Raw genomic sequence first — 20,263 nt, 5'->3', positions numbered from 1 at the left:
GTGCCTGTGCGTTGCGTGACCCATCATCTTTCCCCAGGGGTTCCATACAGCCTTGCTAGAGCACTTGGGTATGAATTCCATCTAGTACCCTACCCCTTTGACCCCCAATTGTCCAGGACAATTGTCCACTGCAACTCCCATACGCACAACTCCATCAGTGCCATGGCTGGGAGGCGAGCAAGTGGTAAGGGTGGCAAAGGTGGCCAAGCCTCAAGAGGTGGGCGTGGTGGGCGCGGTAGGGGATGTGGCCAGGATTTGCAGACTCCCCCTAGCCCCCCACGTGTGGAGGACCAGTCAGGGACACACATCCCCCCCCCATCGTTGAGGGAAACGTGGCTGACACCATCCCTGCTCAGCCCTTGTTGGACCGGCCCGTTGTGGCACCTGACCTAGCACAGGGTGACTCCCAGGCTGACTTCCAGGTCGCCAAGTCTAGGCCACGGGTGGCAGCGCAAGCCAGTGTCACCAGGCCACGTGGTACAGGGGCAGCCATGTCATCTGCTGCCCCGAGTAGGCAGGGTGGGGAGGCTGCAGGGGCAGCTGCAGCTCCGTCCACCCCAGCTCTGACTCTCTCAGCAAGGACAGTGTTGGTCCCGGTAAATCAGACTGAGGTTCCCCCTGCCATCATCACACTTCAGCTAATGCCTGCAGAAAGTCATGTGGTCAGTGTGCCATCACACACTACTACTACACAGTCCACCGGTGTTCCTGCCTCTAGTGTCCAGAGCGGCGTAGGGCACTCCGGATCCCCACCACCAACAAAAAGAAAGAGGAAGAGTGGTCGTCCAGTACAGGCTGATGACCCCGACACGGCTAGACGGTCCGGCACACCAAGGAAGCCTAGCATCAATGATGCCGAACTGGATGCACTTGTGCAGTATGTGTCCGAACATGACGCCGAAATGTAGGTCACTTCAGGGTGTAGGATTACACCTGCACGACGTCAGGCACACTGGCAGTCCATCGCGGTCAGCATAAGTGCCCTTGGGTTTATGAGGCGCACAGCTGTTGAGTGCTACAAGCGCTGGAACGACCTTAAGCGTAGGGCAAAGAAAAAGCTGGCCTCAAGTCATGCCGCAACTCTGGTGACTGGAGGTGGGTCTCCACAAGAGGACATAGAACTCACTCTACATGAGCATGTTGCTGGGACCTACGTCACAGAGGAGCAGATCCAAGGTGTGGGAGAACTGCCAGATTACGAGGCATTGTCCGGAGAGTGCACATGCATGTGTGTGTGATCCATGTGTATGTTGTTTGTGGGAGGGGATCTGGTTGAGTGCCAGGTCAGGGTGTGTGTGCCTGAGTGTTTTGGGCCACCCATGTGCTTCATCCAATGCATTTGGCGCCCCGGGATTTGGGTATTACAGTATCCCTTCTGGCCACAGTAGGCGTTTTGCACTACATCGCGCCAGTTGCCCTTGAAGTGGCATCTTGCTACAACATTGTTCCGTATTTAGCTGTGTTCATTCAGGCTGATTGTAGAAATTCACCTGGTTCTACTGCGCATCACTCTGCCCTATTGTCAAATATATGACATGCCTATGGTACATGCCATCTGTGTGATGGCATGTGTCATGTATGTTTATTGGACATGCCACTCACAGGCCAATGGGTGATGGCACTGCTAGCCAGCATGCAGCTGATGTGTTGTTCTCCCATCTTGGTGTCATCAGTGTCTGACATTTTCCTCCCCTTCCAAGTCATGGACAGTGCATGCATGGGAGGGTTATAGTCATGTGGGACATGTGTAAATCAAGTACTGGTACTGTAGCTTGTCTGGCCTAATAGCGTGCCATGGTGCTAATGCCTGTTTCCATTTTTTGTCTTTTGTGTTTTTGCAGAGGATGACTCACCTGATGCTGTTGAGGGAGAGGAGATGGTGCAGGCCCAGGAGGGATCTGAAGCACGACCAGGCACCAGTGGGGGACGTGGTTTGGTGGTGGGGGAGAACCCTCTCTTGCTGCAGGCCATACTGTCCAGGGGTGTCCCTGGCTGCACCTCCCCAGAACTCTTTTCAGGTGTTGATTCGGATGAGGCCTACATGGATTCGCAGGTATGTGTTCATGGAAGGGATACTGTTCTGTCCGACCCACCTGCACCAGGGGTAGAGCCCACTATGGGGATGTCAGTGTTGGTAGGTGCGCCTGTGGTGGTTACGGATGCAGGGCCACACTCCGCAACATCTGATCCTGTTCCTGGGCCAGCAGTTCAGAGGGGAAATGCAGTCCTGCAGCCTCAGGCAGTGCCGACACAGCAAGGCGCAGTTCGTCTTGCCCCAGACAGGTGTGGTGCCCGCCAACGCGGTGGACATCCGCCACCGGGCAATACCGCATGGGAGCAATCCATTTACGGTATGGCCAACCAACAGGCAGCATCATCAGAAATGATTGCTCAAGCCATGGAGAGGGTGGCCACTTCCATTGTCCCCCCAGAAAGGCAGATGGAGCTACTACAGCAGGCAACAGACTCCATTTGCCAATCAGTCAGGGAGGACATGTTGGCGTCCAACAGGGACAGACAGGTGGCCCTGGACAATCTGAGGGAATCAATTTCTATAGATGCCTGGACGCCCTGAGGGGAGAGGTCCGGCACCTCAGGCAGAATCTTGTGGACCTTGAGGCTTCCACTGTCACCAGGACCGAACAGCTGCTGGAGCGCGTCACCCGTACGCTCTCAGCAGAGATGCAGGCAACTCGGGCGGAGGTCCGAGCAACACGTCGGGTGTTGCATGGAGATCTCCGCACCATATCCCTCCAGAACGAGGCCTTCCACACCCGCATGCTTGCTGTCATGGGGGACCAAACTAGGGTTTTGCATGGGCTGCCTCCCATAGCACCACGACCTCCTGTGGCAGCAGCAGCAGAGGTTGAGGAGAGCGAATCCAGCAGTGAATCTCCCACTATTTAGTAGCCGTGCAGGCCATGAGCCCATGGAGGTGTTTTTTTCCGCAACATTCACGCAGGTGGCTGTTGGTGGGCACCCTGTCCTCGGACCTCCTGGGTGGCCTCCCCCACACCCCCTGGCCGACACATGGCCATTTTTGATTTTTGATTTTTGATTTTTTGTTGCAGTGTGTTGCCTTGTGTGGCTCCCGTGGGCATCCACTGTATTCCAGCTGGGCACATGCAGGCTTGTCCTGAGTTTGGGTTAGATGCTTGGGTTCGTGAGACACACACCCCTCCTGCTTCCCGTTTCCATGGGCTTGCAAAGGGTGTGCCCAAGTGACAGTGACTTACACAGTGACGTTGGACTCCCACGACATGTGTGGGCAGTCTGTAGTCAATGCTGTGTATACATTCCTTGTGCATATTGTTGTTGTATTGTGCACTGCATGGTGTACTGATGTGTGCTTGTGCATCCATGTCTCCCTCCTAATTTGCAGGTTCATTCCTCATGTCTTTACAAGGCCGTCCACTTTGGAGATGGAGCTCATGTTGTGAGCAGTGGACTTCCAGATGTGCGTGGCAACAACACTGTAGAGTTGGAGGTGGTGGATGTGTTGCATTCTCATGTTGTAAGACTACGTATCCTTTGCCTTAGTACTGTCATGTTTATGCTATGTCGATTGTATTGTGGTAAGTATTTGGTCATGTGTGTTGTTGTTTCTACATTTATGTGGGCATATTGTGTGTGGCCAGTTTCCATTAGGTACACTGTACTTTGTGACACGTGTCATGTTTGGGAGATGACTTTGTTTGCTCTTACATGGCATGTCATGCCATCGTGTGTTGGGTGGCGGTGCTGGGGAGGGGTTGGGTGACATGGCACTGTTGTCATGTTGTGTCTTGCAAGGGGGTAATGATTTTAGCAGCATAGAAGTGTGTCTTTTGAACACAGCATTGGTGGTGTTTGTGTAGGTAGGGAAGCACACAATGGAACACTTCCAGATGTACAATCTCAGGCTGGTATGGTTGTGACAGTTGACTGTCCATTGACACATCATAATTGTCAGTTACAATCATCATTGATTGTCAGCTGGTATGTGCCAGGGCTGTGTGCACTCCACAGGGGTGTGATTTTATGTGAAGTAATTAGCCACGAGCTGCGTACGGGCTGCCTCACCCCGTGCCCTTTCCCCTCCCATGCGCACTGGGCATGCATGTGGTTGTGGATGTAGGGGCGCCACCATGTCCACGGCCAGGCCCCGGCGTGTTGCAACGTTGTGCAGGACACATGCTGCCACTATGATCCTGCACACTACTGGGGGAGCGTATAACAGCTGCCCGCCAGAACGGTCAAGGGAGCGGATGCGTGACTTGAGCACTCCGAATGTGCGCTCCACGATGCCCCGGGTTGCAATGTGGGATGTGTTGTATCTTACCTGGGGTGGCGTGGTGGGGTTCCGAATTGGCGTCATCATGTGGGTGCTGAGAGGGTAGGCACTGTCCCCTCGGGAGGTGGTGATGGGTATCATTAGTGGGGTTGTGACTTTACTCAGTATCTGACATGCATGCATGCGCAGTGGCATTTATACTCACCGAGCAGCCATGTATCGCCATGCCGCCCAGCTTCTATGTCCCGGTTTAGGGTAGACATTCTGTAGATGAAACTGTCGTGGGTGGAGCCTGGATAGTTGGCGTATACTGAGATGATGATTCCCTTGGCATCACATACTACCTGGGCGTTGATGGAATGCCAGTGCTTGCAGTTTCTGTAGATGTGCTCAGTTGCCCTGGGGGGACGTAGAGCCACATGGGTGCAATCAATGGCACCTAGCACTTTGGGGAATTGTGCCACCCTGTAGAAATCCTGGGCAACAGCCTGCCTTTCTGCAGGTGTTCTGGGCAGGTATATGTGCCTGCGGACTGATGGGCGTGCAGTGATGATGGCCAAGACCTGGTGTAGGCAGCGTGACTGCGTGGCCTGTGACACCCCCCCCCTCTATGGCACTTGTCTGCTGAAATGATCCAGTGGCCAGGAAGTGCAGTACATTGAGGACCTTCTCCAGGGGGCTGAGTGCTTGGGAGCACAGGGTGGTTGATGTGAGGTCATCCTCCCACTCACTGACCAGGTCGAGTATTATGTGAGGTGGAAACCTGTACCTCCCATACACATGGTCATCAGGCATCCCAAAAAGGCTGGTTCTGGGTGTAAAAAGTCTGGCCCGGACTATCCTCCTCCTCCTCCTGCGGTATCCCACGGCCACTGCTGCTAGGAACGGTATGTTCATCCTGGCGTCTGAGCTTGTTTGTTGTTTGCGTGCACTTTTATGCTGTGCGGGTGGACGTACGCCTACGTCCTGCTGGCATACGTGTTTCCGGATTGGCCACATTCGATTCCATGAATACGTGTTGTAGGCGAGCGTGTAAAACTTCCCGCGCAGCCCTGGAATACCCGCACCCAGCTCAATCGCGTGTGGGACTTCTCACGCACCCCTGAAATACACATACCCCGCTCCCCCAGGCCCGATCGCGTGTGGAACTTCTCGCGCACCTCTGAACTACACGCGCCCAGGCCAATCACGTGTGGAACTTCTCGCGCACCCCTGAAATACACGCACACGCTCCCCCAGGCCCGATCGCGTGTGGAACTTCTCGCGCACCTCTGAACTACACGCGCCCAGGCCAATCGCGTGTGGAACTTCTCGCGCACCCCTGTAATACACGCACACGCTCCCCCAGGCCCGATCGTGTGTGGAACTTCTCGCGCACCTCTGAACTACACGCGCCCAGGCCAATCGCGTGTGGAACTTCTCGCGCACCCCTGAAATACACGCACACGCTCCCCCAGGCTCGATCGCTTGTGAAACTTCTCGCGCACCTCTGAACTACACGCGCCCAGGCCAATCGCGTGTGGAACTTCTCGCGCACCCCTGAAATACACGCACACGCTCCCCCAGGCCCGATCGATCGCATGTGGTACTTCTCGCGCACCTCTGAAATACACGCGCCCAGGCCATTCGCGTGTAGTACTTCTGGCGCACCCCTGAAATACACGCGCCCAGGCCATTCGCGCGTGGTACTTCTCGCGCACCCCTGAAATACACGCACCCAGGCCATTCGCGTGTAATACTTCTCGCGCACCCCTGAAATACACGCACACGCTCCCCCAGGCCAGATCGCGTGTGAAACTTCTCGCGCATGCGTGTTCCCGACACCCGTAATACTCGTCCCCCGCTTTGCGTTTGCTGTTTGCCAGTCCGGTAAACTGGTACAGGGTTGGCGCAGCCCTTTGCGATGGTTTTGCGATCTTGATGGCTTTTCCTTGCACAAGGGCGTTCTTGGGGGCGTAACAGGCGCTGCTGCAGGGTCGCTGCGCCACTCTGCGCTACGTCTGCTTTTGGAGGCGAGAATCCATGAATACGCTGTGCACGAAAATTGATTTTATCGCACACGGCTGGCGCAGACATTCGCACGGGCACGCTGTGCGCCAGCCGCGTGTGACACTTTTGTGAGGAATTACATGAATCGGCCTGATAATTGGGAGCCGGGCACAATTATATTTCGAGGAAGCAGATGTTGCTAGATTTATCACAAAAGCAAAGGCCTCAAGGGCACAAGGCCCAGATGGTCTGTCCAATGCGGCTATTAAGAAAAATTCTCAGCTAGGGGCAGCCATTTTATATCAACTCTATTTCCATATTATTGGGGTGGGTAAAATCAGCCAAACATGGCAACAATCAATTCTAATACCAGTACATAAAAGAGGCCGCGTTCGGATCCGATGAATTACAGGCTGCTTGTCATTCTTGACACAAGCGCAAAAATCTTTGCGAGTCTGTTATTGGAAAAGTTAACTAAATGGTCTGAAGCGAACAACCTCTTGAACATTCAACACTCTGGGTGTAGAAAAGGTTGCAGTACAACGCAACACACTCTATCTGGGTTATCCAAACCTTAATATCTGACACATATCAAAGCCCAGGTTATGTTGACTATTGTGCAGCCTTTGATAGTGCCTCCCGTGTAAAACTTTGGTTGAAATTGGAAGCAAGGGGTATAGATCCCTCTCTCCTGTACTTTATCAAATTACTGTACAGTGACACTTCGGTCATGGTGAGGCTGACTCAGAAGGGGTGCATGTCCAAGAGCTACCGAACTAACACTGGGCTCAAACAAGGGTGTGTTCTTGCCCCCTTCCTTTTCAACCTCTATGTAGCAGAGCTAGACCTGGCCTTGAAGCCTTTCCACAATTTTCCACCAAAGTTCAGAGGGGAGAATATCCTAAGGCTCGCCTACGCGGACAACACTGTTTTACTTGATTGGACAGCAGTGGGTATCCAGCCCTCTTTAGATGCATTACATTAATATGCCGATTGGAATGGCCTCAGGATCAATCTCCTGAAAACTAAAATAATGCCTATTGGAAAAAGGGCGTATTGTGGAACATCTTACTCCTGGACTATGGGTGGGACACAATTGGAGCAGGTAAAAGAATAGAAATGTTTGGGACTACCTATAGCGGCTTCATGTTCTCAGGTATACTACTCTGAGGCTCCTCCCCCAAAAGCTTTGCCTAAATGTCTGGCTATTAAAAGTGTAATTAACAGGTGTGGGGGCCACTCTGTTGCGGCCAAGGTTGCAGCATATAAGATCTCTATTATTCCAGGAATACTATACGCACTGAGAAAGCAGTGCAGTGGCTGCGTAAGGTAGAGGCTAAAATATTATGCTCCCTGTTGGGCCTCCTGGGGACTGTCACAGTGGAAGTAAAAGATTAGAACTTGGGATGGAGTCCTTCATGTCTCTTTGGAAAATGGGAAAATGCAAGGTCTGGTTAAAAATCTATTCTTTTGGGGGGAAATCAAAGGATCATTAGTGGGACTGACAGTTGAACACGCTAAGCTGAGATCCACAAGCATATTGTATACAGCGATGGTGGATTATGTCAAGGCTCATCTTGACGAGATTGATATGTCTTTCCCTATGGATCAGGAGATGGCATTGTTCCCTAAAAAGTTAAGAGTCAAAACTGCTGAATGTGACCATGACTAGTCCATCTCCAAACTATCTAAAATGAGAAGGTATAACCCTTATACCAATCCGGGACAGTGCAGTGAAACCCCAAGCAACTATTTCATGAAACTGCACAGTCCTGCCCTAACTCGCTTCATTATGTATTTGCGTAGGGACATCCTTCCAGTGTGTGAATGTATGAGCGCATGGATGGACATACCTTTTGTGGAGCATACATGCCGGTTGTGTAAAGGTAATGTCGAAACCTCAAGGCATATCCTCACGGCTTGTCCCACACTTGACGATGAATATGCAAAAGGTTATGAACAATTTCTGAATGATCGTTCTGACCAGTTCTGGGCATCCATCTTTGGTGCAGAATCTCTAGTAATGACAGCAGCGGCGCATCATATATGGTTTAGGGCAATAAAAATACTCTGTTTACTTCCTACTTGACTCATAATGACAAGGTACTTGAGGACGAACGTGATTTGCTTGTTTTCCTGAATTTTTGATGCTTTTTACTTCTTTTTTAAATTGTAATGTTTTGTTCTTTTTTCTTTTCTTTTCTTTTTCTTTTATTTGAATATGTAACATGCGTTCATTCTGTTTTAATCTGTTTTTATGATTTAGTGTAAAAGGCTTGTCTCACTAGCCATTTGCACATAAATAAAAATAAATAAAACATTTCCAAATTGAAATGCCCTAAATTGAATGCTCGCTCGACTGAACTAAGAAATGAAAAGTCTTATACAGCTTTCTGGAAAAATCTAAAAACCAAATTGTTTAACTAACCATGTCACTTCTCTGTAACCGGTAACATTTTCCCAGGTTGGTATGCTGTTCCTCTGTAACCATTGAACATGCATCCTCCCAAGGGTGTCTGCACTGTTTGCACTGTCGATCCGCTCATGTAAGTCTGTACTAAGCAAGTATTCTGTAACAGCGCCACAATGCCCCTGGTCATCTTGAATGACTTTTTGTCTGAAATAAAAGTGTTTTTTATTTGGTTTCATACACATTTTTCATTGGCATCAGGATCTGTTCATTTTGCGCCTAAGAAAGGCCAGTCACCTCTCGCTAGCGGCTGATCTTCTGGTCTTGTCCAACTTTAGGATGATGACTAATCTTCTGTTTCCAGCCAAACTGCTGGACTGCGCAGTAACTTTGGATGCCCAATGTTATAGATAAAGCATTGTATGATTGCACCATAATTAAGCTGGTTACGGGGCACTTCATTCAATTGTAACTTCTATCCTTGACAATCTTGGACTGGAGTTGCCTCACAGTGGCTTTGAAGCACTGGTGCTGCCTGACCTGTCAGCTTCCTGTGATGTGATAAACACCACCCTGCTTTCTTGTTTGGCTGGGATCAGGCCAGCAGGAACTGTTCTTGACTAGGCCACATTTCTCCTGTCACATAGATCTCAGTTGATCTCAAATCCCTTTTTCACATCTTGTAATATCCCTGTGGGCCGTGATATTCCACAGAGGCTTTACTTTGTCCCTGCTTTCATTTAATGTCGATGCCATACCGCTGATCTCTCACCTCATCTCATTTGGTGTCACTCTGCACAGCTACATGATGTCCCAAACAGCAAAGCCTATGCCCAGTAGAACAGGTTGCCTTCTGATGATTGAGATGAGCACACATCATTTAACAATGGGTCCCAACCCAGTCACAAAAGAAAATCTGATAATGTATTAATGAGTGCTCAACTTGCTTCAGTAGTGAATAGGGGTTCGGTAGCACTCCTGAATCTTCACCCACACCAGGGCTTGGGTGGGCTTTCTGCTGATCGTCCACCCTCTTAATCAGAGGTTTTCCTAAACTCTTCTTGACATCACTATCCACCGTTCTTCTTCTCTTCAATTTCTCCTGGACTCTCCTCCTGATGTCTTCTTCCAGTCGCCTTATTCTCTCTTAGATATCCTTCCACACCCGCTAGGGGCTTTCTTCCTACTTCCTCTGCCCTTCAACAGCCTTGCGATGCTTTTGTTCAAATTCTTCACTTGTTTGAATCTCGCCGCCAGCCTCTTTCTGACGTGTCCGTCCACCATCTTTCTCCCAGATGCCTCGCCAACCACTTTTTCGTTTCTCCACACTTTTCTCCCCCCTCTTTCTTTTTATCCTCCCTCCATCACTTGGCCTTGGTCTCTTCTACGCTCCCAGCTTCCTTTCTTTCTTTATACTCATCCCTGCCTCAGCCTCCCCCGGCCCCTGTGCCACCACCTCTGCATCCTCCTATCTTCTCCTTCTTGCCTTTACCTGAGTTTCCTACTGATTTTTCTTCCATGCCCCCGTATCTGCCGCCTCCATCTTTTGCTTCTGTGCCTTTGTCTCGCTACCCCACCAACCTCCTCCACTGCTCGGTCTCCGACTCCTTTCGCCCGTACTTTGACTTTTACTGGACCCTAGTCCCTCCCTGCCTTGCTCTCTGTGTTAGTGCTTGTATCTGCGTCTGATGCTTAATATAGGTTTGCAGATTGGTGTTGCAGGATATACAGTTTTTATATCGAATCCTTTATATTGAATGCCCAAATAGCGAATCTTTTATCTTGAAAACCTTTATAGTGAATATATTTAGGTTGGGGTAAAGGGTTAATTTAGGGATCTGATATTCTATTCACATGCTTGTCTTTTGGTGATGCAGTCCTGATCCTTCAAAGGGCTCATCCGCCATATTCCTTACCTGTGACTTTTCTGCTGATGAGTGAACCTTGTCCATGCTGCATTCACCTGCTGGGCTCCAGCAGCAACAACACTATGGGCCTCATTATAACCCTGGCGCTCCCGGAATGAAGGGGGCCGGTACAGCACCGGCCCCCTTCATTCTGGGAGCGCCGATTACAAGCTTCCCATCGCGGGACCCGGACCGCACGCCTGGTAAAACCAGGCGTGCTTTCCGGGTCCCGCGAGGAGAAGAAGGAGGCAATAACGGGCCAGATGTAATATGCGTGTTATTACCTCCCTCCCCATTCCCATTGAGCCCTATGGTGGCTCAAATGGGAATGGGGATGGGTTCCTGCATGGAGGACTTACCGGGTCCTCCTTTCTCGGAGTAACCCGGTAAGTCCCCATTGCAGGAACCCGGTAATAGAGCCCGGAACGGAGGCAGCCATGGAGCTAACAGCTCCATGGCTACCTCCAGTCTCGTAATGAGGCCCTATGTGTAACACCACCGGCCCGACTTTGCTCGCAGCCAGAGAGTCAGTCCAACAAACACCTACGTTCCCCGACTCAGGTGGTCTCTATTTGGTTGGGATACATTCGCCACCAACATGGCTTGGATTCCATCGTAGGCAAGAACCCTTCTTAAAGAGAGTTGTAATGGGTGTACATAATTTTGGTGACAGACTCCTTCCATAGCCAAGGGGAGAGGTGGGTGGTCTAGGGGCCCCCCATGTGCCTTCTTCGGGCCAGCATCACAAGGTGGGCCTCCAGCATCCATGACCACCCTATCCATCACTCCCTTCCACAGGAATGGGTCTTCGCCACAGGGTCCAGGTCATGCTTGATCCCTCGTCTTAAGGACACAATCCTTATTTTTGTACACTTCCAAAGATTGATCAAAACACAACAGCAATTACTGAACCTCTTTCTAAGTGTGTGTGAAGTAACTTTATTGGTATTGTCAGGAACCAAAAAAAAAAACATCAAACACAGAACAACAGTAGTCATCAGTCCAACAGATGACTTTAATGCAATATGTGCCCTTCTTCGTGAATATTATTTTCTATACTCGGGGCACTCACACAGTATTTATTTTTTAGTGAAATTGAAAGGGCCGCCCTTTCCTCGTGTACTTCATTTAAGCATGTCACAGCATCATGCACAGTCTTTTCGAAGATCATGGAAGAGTAGAGTTAAAAAAAAGAATCTCAAATATGTAATCACAATTAAATAAAAGATGTTTTTATTTTCTTTGTTTATAGAATGATCTCTTCCACCTTTATGGGCGTTTCAGGCTGCTGTACAGGTGCGGGACAAGATAGTCCTTGTAATGGCCATCGATGAACCCCTTCCCGCTGTTGTGGACGAACCAACAGCGCACATCTGTCCCGGCGGCCCCGTCTGTCCTGATGTCCTTCTGCACACCACTGGAAAGCAGGGACAGAGAAGCAGACATGAAGCAACCCCAACGCAGGCACCACTTTGATTTCTTACATTTTAGCTAGAAAGCCAGAGGTGTGTGGTGTTGGCACTGTCAACGAAACTTGTTTTCGCATTGACCTTGCTATGCCGATCCGGCTGCAGCAATGACCCCTGGCATATGCTCCCCGTGTACGGTATGTCAGGGAGTTGAGTGATTGATCCAGACATCTGTGTTCACAGGTTGGGATACCATGTTTGGTTGAGCCCATCATCGGTCTGAGGTCAATAAATTGTGCACCATGCATTTGGATAGTAACAGCATCTATGATATGATATGATAGGTTATTTATGACACGTTTAATACCCAGAGGTTTATAAGCACGGACCTGGGGATGGAACTTGCGTTTCTCCGTGCCTTCTAGCTTCCAAGGCGAGCACGTTGCCCCTGAGCTATCCTCCTGAGCTATCCTGCACAATCTATTACTGCAACCATTAGAAGAAAGAGGAATCCAGCATCATGAAGTGCTACATAAAGATGAAATATTATTAGTAATTTAAGTTGTGGCTAGGAAAAGGTTTAATCTGGTACTCCTCTCCCTCTTGAAATCCATTCACTTAATACTGTTATTTCTCCCTCTCTCTTTCTCTCTCCCCCTCACCCCCCTCATAATAAATTGGCCGGTCTGGAAAAAAGTGCAGGTAAAAACATGCACCAGCACTTTCCGGACCGGTCAACTATATGTTGCCTATCAGGGTGGAGGATGTACCTTGAGCTAAGAGATGGAGGTATATCCGTCACCTTACCAGTAAAAAATTGCCGATATTACTGGCCCGGTAATACAGGTAAATCATCGCATGGAGCCCTATGGGACGCCATGGAATGGGGATTTATCGGCGCTCTTGCCACTTGGAATCTGCTGGTAATTCCGGTAGACCAGGTGGTGGAAACGGTAGTACAGTTATAATGAGGGCCACAGTCTTATTGTATGGTTCTCACTCTCTCTCTCTCTTTCTTTCTCTCTCTGTGGGGGAAGATGCTCATTTGCCGGAGCCACCCACGTGGTTGCTCCAGAGCATCGCAATCAAGAGATATCTTGATATGGGGGCACAGTGATGTGTTTTCCTATGGTCAAAAGTAGACTGAAGGCTGCACTGACAGGTGCGTCCCCTGAGGTGGGGGCGCATCCTGGTATTTGGAGACATATATTGTCATCAGATATGAGTCCTGCAAACATACTTCTTCAGACTGAGGAGCATTGTACATCTGCGGTATCCTGAGAATGTTCTCGAATCGGTTTGGGCTTTAGTAGTTGTGTGCACTATCAGTCAATATACCAAACCCCAGTTATGCTTATTTTTAAAGACTATCCTGCCACCAGATGGATAGATTCACAATTATCATGTTTTCGGATCAGAGATACAGTTGTTAAATGCAACCCGCTGTCTGCAGTGACTGTGTGTTAAAGAAGTTGTCAAACATCTGGCAGGTGTGACCTCTGAACCTACTCTGTGCCACAGAAGGGCAGGTGCTGTAGATCAGAAGACTGATTTTGCATTGTACATTTTGTCTACTATGCTTTTGGCATGTAGCTTTATAAAAGGGAGGGTCTGATTAGCACACCACATTTTCTGAGATAGAATTGCCTGCATCATATTATTATGTAATAAAAAATAAAAAAGCTAGGGCTTTCACACCCTCTCCAGACGGCAATTCCTTAAAAGCTTTCACAATGATTTTACATAAATACTTAATGTGAGCAGAATGCCGATGCTGCAGTGGGGCAGGTAGATAATTGGGTGTTTTTGACCAATTGATACATAGATTTGGGTGGGCTCTTTTCTCTTGCCTGCTTTCTTGAGGACTTCCATTTTTCTAAATCTCTACTCTTTTCCTGTTTCTTACTTCACTTTACTTTTTCACCTCTGTTTTGTCTTACCTGTGCTATCCTGTTTCACCTGTTTATTCTTTAGTTCCTTTTTCCTTCTCTTTACCCCTTAGACTCTTCCTTGTTGTTATCCTGTTTCTCAATTTTCTTTAACATATTTCTATCTGCTTCTTTTCAACTTGAGTTGCTTTTTCCGGTTTCATGTTAACTCTCTCGCTCCGTTTCCCTCTGTAGTCTGCCCCTTTGCTTTCATCTGCGTGTGCCTCATTTATTCGCATCTGTCTGGGATGTGTGCATTTTGAGTGGAATGTTGTTTCGCAGCCCAGTGAGTACCCAGTTTTTAGGACGAGATACAGGCCTCCAACTCCTCCGCAGCTATTAGCTCCGTTACTCTGGTCTGAGATGTTTCTACATCTCTTTTTCACTGGTAGCATGCTATTTGTGCATGCTATGGACAGCTTTACTAAGCATGGTTATGTATGGTTCTCTCCATGCCTCATCCCATTTGTCTATATTTTATTGCAGGGAATCTTGGTACAGGAAGTACAATTTGGCGATTAGAGAGACATGGGGCCTCATTTTGGGTCCGGCGGTCACCCTGTCGGTGGTACCGGCGGGTTGCCGCCAGACCTGTAAATATTTACCAGTGCCACTGGGAGATTACAACCCTGGCAGCCCGGAAAGTCAGGCGCCCGTAAAATGTAAGTCCCCATTCCCATAGAGTCCTGGACATGGAAGCACCGGCACCGTTGCTTTAGTGACTGGTCTGCCTACAGTGGCTGGTTTCATCGGCCGGGTCCGACCTGTTGGCCATGACGGCTCCGGCAGGCAGACCTGTAATATGCCGGTCTGGAAACAAGGGTGCCAGTAAGCTTACCGGCACCCTTGTTTCCTGACCGGCAAGGTCGTAATGAGGCCCACTATGTAGTTACATCACCTATTACTGATTGCAGTTCAGTTCAGGCAGGCAGGGTTTATGATATATGCTGTAAATTGCATGAGTATGGTGGATAGTGATTGGCTCTTCAGGCTCAAAGTGTGGTATCTGATGTCTATTGTGGAGGTGATTTAGATGGAAGTAGCTCTAGGAGAGAGGTGACTTTAGTGGAATGGTTCCAGGAACCAAACACAGCTCATCAGGAAGAATTTGGGGTGGTGGTGGGAAGATGCTGGGGGATGTCATTTAAAGGGTTTGCCAAATGGTGTAGAGCAATAGGGACTGTGCAAGATAATGACAGACAAGGCCATTTTGGAGACAAGAGTAGCAACACTTATAGGGACTTTGATATTTTATTCTGTGAGCCACTTTATCTAAACAAGCAGTCTGCAGACAGAAGGGGTGATGAGTCTTGGAAGGGTAACAGGGTTTGGTTGGTGGACATTGGCACTCTTTCAGGAGGTTGTAAAGATGCATAGTAGTGGGGGAGAGCTGAGGAGAAGGATGCCAGAGTTATTCTACTTTCTGACGGTTGGGTTGCTAATCCGGAATTGGGGAAGGTGATGTAGGCTCACACTTTGCAGATGGTGGTCAAGGGGCAGCGGACCACACATGCAATTGAGGTGTTAAAGCTGGGCCATCAGAAGGAAGTGGATCAGAGAGGCAAAAGTTTGTGTGTCTGTGGATGAAGGAAGATTATCTTGATCTAGGATATCATTAAGTACTAGTCATTTTGTAAAATTCCAACATCAGATGGTAGAGACATACATGTACTTGGAAAGACTCAGTAAGGAACAAGAAGGAGATAAAGATATTGGTGTCATTAGCAAAGTGGTGGCAGGACAAACAGAATGACAAGATGATGCCGCTGAGAGAAGTTGTTTGTAGAGATAGAAGGGTTTTGCTCATGGTAGGTCTGTAAGGGGAACCAACCTCGACTCATTAAGTTGAACAAGCACCAGACTATTGAGTATACACCAGCACAAGCAGAAGAAGCGCCCATGATGTACATGTTTGATTGATATTTATGTAAGGGAAAAGGGCAAGATTTGCAATACACACAGGGAAGTAAGCCGCTTGTAGTTGCAGAGTGAAATAATTTCATGTTTCAGCAGACTTCACAGAAATAGTTAAGCCTTTGTGAGCCATCGTTGGTTGTCAGATCTGCAGTATAGAAGGAGGAACAGATGGACACTTTAATCTCAATGAAGAAGGGTGATTGCCAGTCAAATGATGCTCCCGTGATGGCAAGCAACTGGGAGCTGGTGATGCTGCCCAGAAGCCAGCAATATATGCCCTGCCCTCTTTCTACCAGTGATAATGAGTACACTGTAAGCTCAACACACTGTGATTGGAGTCATACCTAGGCCAGTATGCCAAGATTAGCAAATCTCTCGTAGTCCAGTGATGAGGAACTCAAACTGGGCCATATGAACTGCTCAATGAACCATATGTGCAAGTGAAAGGGATTGACTTCAGCCTAAATGAAAAATGTATTTATATACTCAGCAGCAACCTGAGGGATTTGTGATAATGTTTGGCAGAGTAAATCCCCTAGCTAAACTAGGGACTGACACAGCCACAGGAGTGTGCCAGAAGTCAAACGCACAGAGATGGCGGTTGTCAAAACCATGACGACTACTGTATCCCTATTGGTCGGCTTCCGAAACCTCGACAACATTTGGTCAGGAACGAAAGGAGAGCAGTGGTTGTAGTGTGATACATGAATGGTCTTGGTGAAGGAATTGTTGGCTAGAATGTCACTTGTGTTGGGTGAAGGTGTGTCGGGAAGGGGTGAGCAGACTGATGGTGTTAGCAATTGCTACGTTTAGCTGTATGAGAAAGCGTGGGAGTAATATGGAACCATAGGGAGTTGTGTAATGTATTTGGAGGAGGCGGGAAATGGCGAGTGACCACTGAGACGATGTACGATGGGTAGAGTGAGGTAGACGAATGAGAGGATGCGGCTGAGATGGACGCGGTTGAGCTGTAGAGCAGGCGGGTGTCCTTGATTTTTTTATTCATTAAATCTGAAGGTGGAGGGGCTATGATCTAGTTGGGGGATGCAGGAAGTGGCTAGATGGGAGATTCGGCAGCCAACTACAAAGTATTCGGACAATGCAAGGGTTGCGTAAGCGAGGCTCCGAGTAGGCTTTTCTGAAGAAGGGAGTTACGTTGACGGATGAGCTTTGCAAGTAGACGAAGTCGCCGTCTTGTCTAGTAATGCTTAAGGCAGCCGGGATCGTCAGTGCAGTATATAGCTAGCCAGATATAATTCAGAGTACTTAAAGCATTATTGCATCTTTTTTTACAGGTAGTTGGTCCGAGGAATACTGCAGTAAATGCGGAATGAATGACTGGTCTATAGGTTTGAGGCAGTATGCATACTTCAACCCAATGTTCCACTGTAACCATGGAACGTGCACACCCTGTCTTTATTCCTGGTATTGTTGACTAAATGATGTATGTATTAAACTTCAATCTGTAAGCCTTCTGTAACAAGCGCCATGATGCCCTAGGGCCGCTGTGCGCTGTATACATACATAAAATATAATGAATATTGCGGCGATAATGACCTCCTTCTGGAACTCTTGCCGGAGCAGTGGGTCAGAGAGCCGAATGTCTTCGCCAGAACTTTGAGTGCACTCCTGTTCTCTTGGGTCACTCCATGAGGGGAACGTTTATGGCTGACTGGGCAAAAGTACAGCTCTCTGAGAGGGGCAGGACAATTGGGTCCCTTGCAGCTTCCTATGGTCTCTGCGGGTATTGGTGAAGCGGACAGGTGAGGGGCTGCAGCGCCACCTGCTGTTGATGGAGGTGGTAGACCGGGGCAGATGGGACACGTGTAGATTGTCCTTCTTCAGACCTGTGTTTAATTGGTGTCTGGGAGACACTCAAATATTGTTCTCCCTTTGTCACAACCCTCTAGATGCTCTCATTGCTGCATCTGTTGTCTCAGAATTGGTAAACACTACTTCTCTCTGATGTGCCTGACACACTTTACTTTTCATATCTATGTTTCACAGGTGGTGCATTATAAATCGATCATAAATCAGTCAACTAATCAGTCAATCAATAATTAATTCACTGAATCCTAACCAGAGCAGGTTCCCCTTTTTGGAACTATTGGTTATTGATTTCTTGTTCTTTTTAACACAAAAAATACAATGGGCCTCATTACGAACCTGGCGGTAGCCATGCCCTTGTTAAGGGCAAGGCTGCCTCCGATAATGATTTTTTACCGGGTCCAAGAAAAGGTCAATAACCGGGTCATGCCGACCTTGGCGGACCCGGTAATTGCCCTTTTCTGAGACCCGGTAAAAATGAATCCCCATTCCCATTTGAGCCCCATGGGGCTAAATGGTAATGCAGAGGAGGCTAACAACGGGCCTGTTAATGACAGGCCCGTTGTTAGCATCCTGGACTGCTAGCGGTACCTGCTAAGGATGCCTGGTCTGACCAGGCGTTCCTTAGTGGGCCCGCAGCAGTCCTTGTAATAGGGCAGCCCGGAATGAACGGTGCCGGTCCCGTACCGACACTGTTCATTACGTGGCCGCCTGCCTCCTAGTGAGGCCCAATGTTTTTCAAACTTCTTGTGGATCAATGTCTGCTTTGTGTCTGTATGTGTGACATTCTTTATCTATCGCTCTACCTACCTACATATCTATTCGTCAATCTGTCTGTCTATCTTTCCATCTTCCGACCTAGGTACCTATCTTTCCATCTACCAAAACCACGTGTCTATATTTAGATCCAGGGACCATTACATAATGATTTCTTTTCCTCCATGATTCCTTCAAGGAAGGTGAATCAAAACCAGCAACGCCGCCAGGGTCTTAGGGACCAACAATATTAAAAACATGCAAAGATGTTTCGCACAGCTATATGCGCTTCCTCAAGGCCAAATACTGGCCAACATGTGAATGGGAGCCATTTAAAGCCCTTCCTCTTCATGTATCGCCTTCATTGAGAAGACAGTTTACCTTGTGACAGTGAGCGTGTGTCCTTTCACATCCATGGAAGCTTCGGGTTTCTCTGGTTTGGAACCTGGTCTCACATTGTAGATGCGCACTTTTGGCTCATGCATAAACTGGCCTACAGACAAAAAATTAAGCAAGGCCATTAGTTCATGCAACAACACTTCTTTTGTTTTGAAAACCATAAGATATGCACTGTAACATGTCATTATATGCAATAGGTGTATCTTCAAGCATGGAGCTTCTCAGAGGCAGGTAGAGAAGAAATGTGAAGGATGGTCCACACATCATATGTTGTAATAACTCAGATAAGGACCACCAGGTTTGTCTGTTCACCTCTTATTCTGATGTTATCCCCTGGATTGCCTTCACACTCCAGTGTTGTTCGTAATGTCCCACCACGAAGGAGGCGCTTGTATGTATTGTTTGCAGTATTTAAACTGGGGGACCATTTGATGGAGCCACTCATTTCTTCCTTGCATTTCTCTAGACTCTACCCCTTTGCATTTCATGTCAGAATTCCTTGTCCTAAAGCATCTAACCACTGGTACAAACCTGATTTTTGCACAAAAGAGGTACCTGGCACATTACTGGTATTGGCATATTCACTCATTGATGGTTTATAGTCATAATGTAGAAACCAATAATGTTGAAAGTCATTTTTTCGAGAAGAAAAATGTTGAAAAAAAATGTCACCCCCCCTTTTTACATTTTTTTTTGTTTTACCCATTTTTTTTATCCCGAACCTCAAAATAAATATATAATTTTAAAAAACGGAATTCGACATTATTTTTTCGACATTATTTTTTCCGAAAAAATTGTCATTCGACATTATTTTTTCGAAAAAATGACCGACCACCCTTATTGTTATGCCTGTTCTTGTATTGCATGGGACAGCTTCGTACTGCAAAAGATGTGCCAGTAAATTCCAGTAGATGTGTTAGTGCCCTTCTTAGTGCCCTTGCATTGGAAAGAGCCAAAGTGGGCAGCCATTACAGAATTCCGGCTCCAAAGAATGCCTGGATGTGATATGATATGATAAGTTATTTATAACGCACCTGTACACAAGTGTTTCTAGGTGACACAAGACAAGGGAGGGAAGAGAAAGGTAGGACAAAACAACAATCTTACTTGGCCTTATGTCATTCAGATCGTGCAAGTCCGATACGCGAGTGCAGTTTGGGAGAGGGGGAGGGGATGACAGGACTACCAATGCACCCTGTGGAAGCATCTGCAAACTTACAGATTCCTCAAAGTCCAATGGAGGCAGATTCACTGCAAGGGTATGGACACTTGCCTGGCAGATCCCATTGCACATTAGATTAAAGGGTATTGTAATTCTGCAGTGCATTTGGGGGTAATGATATCTGAAGTGGTAATTTGTGTATGTGGCCTTAATCATCATATCCCCCTTTCCCACCCCGACTCCAGAGAACACACAGTAAGGTTTATAGGCTCTTCTACTGAATTCA

General features: G+C 48.1%; 1 protein-coding gene across 1 annotated transcript in view; it reads right to left on the bottom strand.

Annotated features, from left to right (window-relative positions):
• Positions 1 to 11,789: 11,789 nt before the first annotated feature.
• ITIH2 (inter-alpha-trypsin inhibitor heavy chain 2) overlaps positions 11,790 to 20,263 on the bottom strand; it is a 149,254-nt gene continuing 140,780 nt past the window's right edge. The window contains exons 20-21 of the mRNA XM_069629675.1: positions 18,798 to 18,909; positions 11,790 to 11,996 (exon numbers count right to left, since the gene is read on the bottom strand). Coding sequence (XP_069485776.1) covers positions 11,849 to 11,996; positions 18,798 to 18,909 — 260 coding nt within the window. The 3' untranslated portion in view covers positions 11,790 to 11,848. The remainder of the gene's footprint in view (positions 11,997 to 18,797; positions 18,910 to 20,263) is intronic.

The sequence above is a fragment of the Ambystoma mexicanum genome, chromosome 12 (assembly GCF_040938575.1).
Source record: "Ambystoma mexicanum isolate Mex_15411 chromosome 12, UKY_AmexF1_1, whole genome shotgun sequence".
Taxonomy (NCBI): domain Eukaryota; kingdom Metazoa; phylum Chordata; class Amphibia; order Caudata; family Ambystomatidae; genus Ambystoma; species Ambystoma mexicanum.
The sequence above is the reverse complement of the archived record's forward strand: the minus strand, read 5'-3'. Positions and strand labels throughout refer to the sequence as shown.